Source organism: Trematomus bernacchii, unplaced genomic scaffold (genome assembly GCF_902827165.1).
Source record: "Trematomus bernacchii unplaced genomic scaffold, fTreBer1.1, whole genome shotgun sequence".
NCBI classification, from domain to species: domain Eukaryota; kingdom Metazoa; phylum Chordata; class Actinopteri; order Perciformes; family Nototheniidae; genus Trematomus; species Trematomus bernacchii.
In genome coordinates this window covers 1877130-1883129 of record NW_022987552.1, presented here as the reverse complement: position 1 = coordinate 1883129, position 6000 = coordinate 1877130, and the positions used below count along the sequence as shown (strand labels likewise).

Genomic DNA, 6000 nt, shown 5'->3' with positions numbered 1-6000 from the left:
ATATCAGTATGTAGTGTCTTTACTTTAAAGAGTCCTCTCCTGCTGATGTTCAGGTGTATATCAGTATGTAGTGTCTCTACTTTAAAGAGTCCTCTCCTGCTGATGTTCAGGTGTATATCAGTATGTAGTGTCTCTACTTTAAAGAGTCCTCTCCTGCTGATGTTCAGGTGTATATCAGTATGTAGTGTCTCTACTTTAAAGAGTCCTCTCCTGCTGATGTTCAGGTGTATATCAGTATGTAGTGTTTCTACTTTAAAGAGTCCTCTCCTGCTGATGTTCAGGTGTATAACAGTATGTAGTGTCTCTACGTTAAAGAGTCCTCTCCTGCTGATGTTCAGGTGTATATCAGTATGTAGTGTCTCTACTTTAAAGAGTCCTCTCCTGCTGATGTTCAGGTGTATATCAGTATGTAGTGTCTCTACTTTAAAGAGTCCTCTCCTGCTGATGTTCAGGTGTATATCAGTATGTAGTGTCTCTACTTTAAAGAGTCCTCTCCTGCTGATGTTCAGGTGTATATCAGTATGTAGTGTCTCTACTTTAAAGAGTCCTCTCCTGCTGATGTTCAGGTGTATATCAGTATGTAGTGTCTCTACTTTAAAGAGTCCTCTCCTGCTGATGTTCAGGTGTATATCAGCATGTATTACATGCTTTAATGTTCAAAAAGCTCTTTACACTTCCTCTGGAGGGGATTTTAGCCTTTGCAGACCATTGACATGCACAAAAACCTATGTAACACGCATTCATTTAGCCCTTAACACGGCAAATCAGCTGTAAGACGATGGTGCAGGCTTGAAAAAAGACAATTTCACAGTTACATGAGTACATTATTTATTGATTACAGCATCTTTGAGGTGTTTGCTCGATTAGAAAACGATGAAACGCAAAGAAAAGACAAACGTATAAACAAAGTAAAATATTATACAGCAAACGCACTGTAAGCCAGGACATGACTGTTATATATAAAAAACAAACAGCTGTGTATCTGTGCTCTCTCCTCTCATACAAAATAAAGCTGCAAACATCCAAATCGTCTTCCTCTTCAAATGTACATGAGTTCCTTCTTCTGATCAGATCCAACACGAGGATAATGGTGCAAATTAAAGGGATCCGTGAGTAGTGTTTCCAGGTCGTAGCGTCATTATTTTACGATGAGTATTTGAATATTGTACCAGTCAGTTTTTAATCTCTAATGGTCCAGCATGAACTGTGTTTCAATGAAACTCTTCCTGGTATCCAGAGACGGTGTGTTCAGGGTCCTGTGTACAATGTGGGGACAGATGGCGCCCCCTGGTGGTCACTATGCACTCTGCACGGCACTCTGTGGATTTGAGGACTCTGAGAAAACAATGAAGAGAAACCAATTAAACACTTAAGGAGCTGAAATGATCTCATCACAGTAGTCTTTGTATCATTGTGTGTGTGTGTGTGTGTGTGTGTGTGTGTGTGTGTGTGTGTGTGTGTGTATGTGTGTATGTGTGTGTGTGTGTGTGTGTGTGTGTGTGTGTGTGTGTCTTCATCAACATACATTTTCTTTGCTCTTGAGAATGCATCAAGCAGCCACACACAGTGCACATGTTTTACGTGTGTGTCTCTCTGTGTGTGTGTGGCCTAGTATTACTATCCTTGTGGGGACCTAAATCTGTTTACACAGTCACGTGTGGGGACTCATTTCCCTTATGGGGACATCCCTTATGGGGACATAAGGGATGTCCCCATGAGGGGAATCATTACTTTTAGGGTGAAGACTTGGTTAGGGTTAGGCATGTGTTGGTTATGGTTAAGGTTAGGATAAGTCTCCAGGAAATGTAAGTCAATGTAATGTCCCCTGAAGTGATGTATACATGGTATGTGTGTGTGTGTCATATGTTGCCACACCCTAAAACATGTTTTACTTTGTTTTTATTGTTATTACTGGCTGCTACTTTATTTACTTTAATAGGAACTACTATGGACAATCATTTGCACTAGTGTACATATTTTTACTGTAACATATTCATCTTCATCCGTTTATAAGTGACTGTTATTTTTGTATATATTGACTGCTGTGCCTTTATATTTTTATTTTGTATTGATGCCTCTTGATGTGGGGATTTATATATTACATTACATTACATTGCATTAAGCTGACGCTTTTATCCAAAGCGACTTACAATAAGTGCATTCGACCAGGAAGATACAAACTTGAAGAAAACAGAATCATATAAGTACATCAGGTTTCATAGAGCCAAAACATTTCAAGTGCTACTCAACTGGCTTTAGATAAGCCAGTCCTTTGTTAGTATATAAGTGCTTTGTTAGCATATATTTGTCTATGTTTGATTTTGTAGGTATTTGGTATATGTTATTAGCTGAATCGTCTCTGGAGCTGCTTTTAGCTACAAACACCAAGTAAGTGTGGACGCTCTGGCTCTTGTTCTCCCTCCCCGAGGCAAGCGTTTGCTCCTGCTGTAGATCTCTCCGGTTAGTCCACCAGCAGATGACAAACACCCACCTCTCCGCCTCTTCCAAGGGACGAGGGGACCGTGCGGCAGAGTTTCAGTTAGATTTTTTTTCGCCGGTCAACATGTCCGTTAAAGTTTAAATCTTCCGGACAAAATTAGAAAAGTGCCGGTCAGAGGTCTTCTTTGTTATTTATTGAGCTTTAAAACAAATTGATAACGACTCTATATAATAATATAAGAATAAAACACGGAGCCTCTCTTTTCCTCCCCCTCTTCTGAGAGCCCAGCAGCTGATCTCTGAGCAGGAGAGGTGGGAGAGGCGGGGCTATTGCTTCAACGTTATCAGGAAATGATGGTATAGGCGTAAACACGGAGCCGTTTGCCCCCCAGAGCGTGTCGTTTGCAGATCTACCCACCTAGGGAAAATGTATCGTTATCGTTTTATGCGTTTCCATGTCGGTCTCGTGTAGCCGAACCGTCTATATGATAGAGAACTGTAGCGGATATGACCTTTATTGTCCTTGTGTGGCTGGGGCCTGATTCTCAAGCCACTAGAACATTAGTAATTTTCCCCCACTATGACCATATTGCACCATGGGCATCAAGAGCTGGTGGGCGGGGAGTTTGAGTCACGTGAGCATCAATGTGCTCTGTCAACATCACTTTTTTGTATGCAATGCTGTATTTTAACACCATATGTGCACACATTTTTTTGCAACTAAACTTCCTCAAAAGAAAAGTTAGTAAAATTAGTCAGAAGGCAAGTTGAACTAACTTTAATATTTTCTGTGCACTTTTTATTCACTTTGCTCCTTGTGGTCTCTTCAATTTCCCATTGCATTGAGAATTACTTCTTAATTTGCAAATACGATCAAATACAAATACTACTAAAAGGACTAAAGTCACAAAAAGCAAGTGACATTTTATTTAAAACAGGAAGTACATCTTTCTCTCATTAGTCATTAGTTCAGAGACGTCAGTTGAGGGCGTGAGAGCGAGAGACAGAGACGCAGAGACTAGAGATGGCAAATCCGGATCCTTTTACGGACTCAGGGTCTTCTGAGTCAGTCATTGAAGAGATCCGGATCATACGAGTCATTTGAGTCAGCATCACCAAGACCGTAGAAATCCTATCGGTGAAACCGAAAAGTTGTTGCATTTCACGAGCATATTCAGGGTTCTTACACCTTTTCCAAAGTCAAATTCAAGCACTTTTCAAGGTGCATTTTCAAGCTTTTCAAGCATCTTACAGCTGTTGTAAATTACATATTTATATACACATACTTATACTCAAATGATTATTTCCCTACCTCACATTAAATCAGATGTTCTTTATGCTATAAACAACCAAATGTGTGTTTCATAATAGCATTCTACATGAAGATGAAAAATTAAAAATGTTAGAAAAGAAAACTAAGTTTAATATTTCAAAATGAGTGACCCATCTGTACGTAGACTCGGCATCCCATATAACCTGGCTGAGCCAATATAAAACAATCAGCCAAATAACTTTTCAATATATTATTGATTACTATTTTTGAGGTACTTTTAGGTTGGCAGTAAACACAAGTCAGAGGTAAATGGTGTACTTTGACTCCACTACATGTATTTAATACATTTAGTTACTTTACAGATGTGGATGAATGATGTGAAATATAATCAAGTGTTAAATCAGACTTTAGTTCCACCTGGAGTAAATTCACAAGCTACTCTGTAGTATATAAAGTCATTCAAACTAGCTGCACCTTTACCAGCTTTGATAACACTTTCATGATCAATCATTATAAAACATATCATATACAATTATTAGGGATGCTCCGATCGCCAATTTTGGAGCCGATCGCCGGAATCAGTATCGGCCGATACCGATATCGCTCTCTTTTCCTCTCTCCCCCTCTCTCCCTCTCCTGACAGCCCGTCAGTATCTCCTGCAGCTCACTGATCCAGTAATGAGTGACCCGACAGTGAAGAATAAATATATGTATAACTAGTTTAGCTTGTTCCAGAGGTAGATAAAATAGCTAAGTGTGTTAGGTCTAACTCTTAGTGTGTGTTGCTCCGCTCACCGGTCCGTCACAGCGGGTGGAGCTGCAGGATTTCTGCTTCACACACGTTGCATACCGCTATTTTATTGTCATTTTCGGACACTTAAAATACTGCCAGACTAGTGAAGCCATTTTGGCGAGCTTGTTTTGCCGCGCACAGAGAAAAGTGTCATGTATTTTACATGCAACGATAGCCTAATCTAAAATGCTCTACTATGGCGTACCTTTCGTGTGGTGTGTGGCGTCAGCGCAGACTCTCGCATCGTTATTGTTGCACACTTTGCAGGAGGCTACTCTTGGGCTTCGCTTGACCCTCGTCTTAGCCATGGCTTGGATTTGTCTTCTGCTAGCCAACGCTCGTTGAAACGGCAACCTCCTGGCATACTGTCATCTATCACTCTCATCAGAATGCCCAGGTCACACACGTAACAAAAACACTTGCCGGTCACACGCGCGGGAAGGCCGGGGCGGAGCTGTTTTATGTAAAAGCGAAGCAATTAAACGCGCTCCGACTTCTTTATTTTCTTTTAATCTAAAAAGCGAAGTAAAGCATTTACAATTTCAAGCACTTTATCCCAAATTCAAGCACCATTCCCAAAATTCAAGCACTTTTCAAACCTTGAAAACACCTCGTACAATTTCAAGCATTTTCAAGGATTTCCAGCACCCGTACGCACCCTGCATATTAAACTGACGTTATATTAACCTCCGCTACACAGTGTATTTTGCTTTAATAAAACATGTTGATCACAAAAAAAAGGGTTATTTTGCGATTTGGCAAATCTGAGTCTGCTGTTGAATCGTGCATGAGGACGAGTCTGCTGGATCTCTGGATCTGCTGCTATATGGTTACGGCTCTGAGTCCGCACGAGTCTGCTGTGTTTTGCACAGTGAGTCAGGATTTGCAAATCTGAGTCTGTGAAGTTCCGCTGACTCGTAGGCTACTGGTCTCTCGATCATTGACCTGGATTCACGGATCCCGCGATTTTGATTAAGTCCATTATGTTTCCGGCTCTAAATGAAGTTTCAGTGTAGACTTCTAACAAAATTGTCATGTTGTGCAACAGTCTCCTGCGTGTAATAGCTGCATTTCCAATAAGGATCTTACTTGGAAAAACGTTTATTTTGAACATAGCACACAAAAAGAAACAAACAATGACAAATGATAGAAAATTGCAAAACAGTTAGAATATATAAAATGTCTTAATTATACAATTATTATTATTAAACATATAATTATATCTAATCATATGCCCCCCATATTTTCTCATGGACTGCGTAATCATTGCAATACTGGTGTTTGTATGTGTTAAATCTGTGTAAAGTGGTGTCTTTTGCTTTAATAAAACATATTGATCACAAAAAAAGGTCATTTTGCGATTTAGCGAATCTGAGTCTGCTGTTGACTCGTGCATGATGACGAGTCTGCTGGATCTCTAGATCTGCTGCTATACGTTTACGGCTCTGAGTCCGCACGAGTCTGCTATGTGTTGCACAGTGAGTCAGGATTTGCG

At 40.2% G+C, this 6000-nt stretch overlaps 1 protein-coding gene across 2 annotated transcripts in view; it reads right to left on the bottom strand.

Annotated features, from left to right (window-relative positions):
• Positions 1 to 811: 811 nt before the first annotated feature.
• si:ch211-195d17.2 (uncharacterized protein LOC560495 homolog) overlaps positions 812 to 6000 on the bottom strand; it is a 34404-nt gene continuing 29215 nt past the window's right edge. For both annotated transcript variants that reach the window (XM_034123868.1, XM_034123869.1), the window contains exon 9: positions 812 to 1335. In XM_034123868.1, the coding sequence (XP_033979759.1) occupies positions 1212 to 1335 (124 nt within the window). In that variant the 3' untranslated portion in view covers positions 812 to 1211. The remainder of the gene's footprint in view (positions 1336 to 6000) is intronic.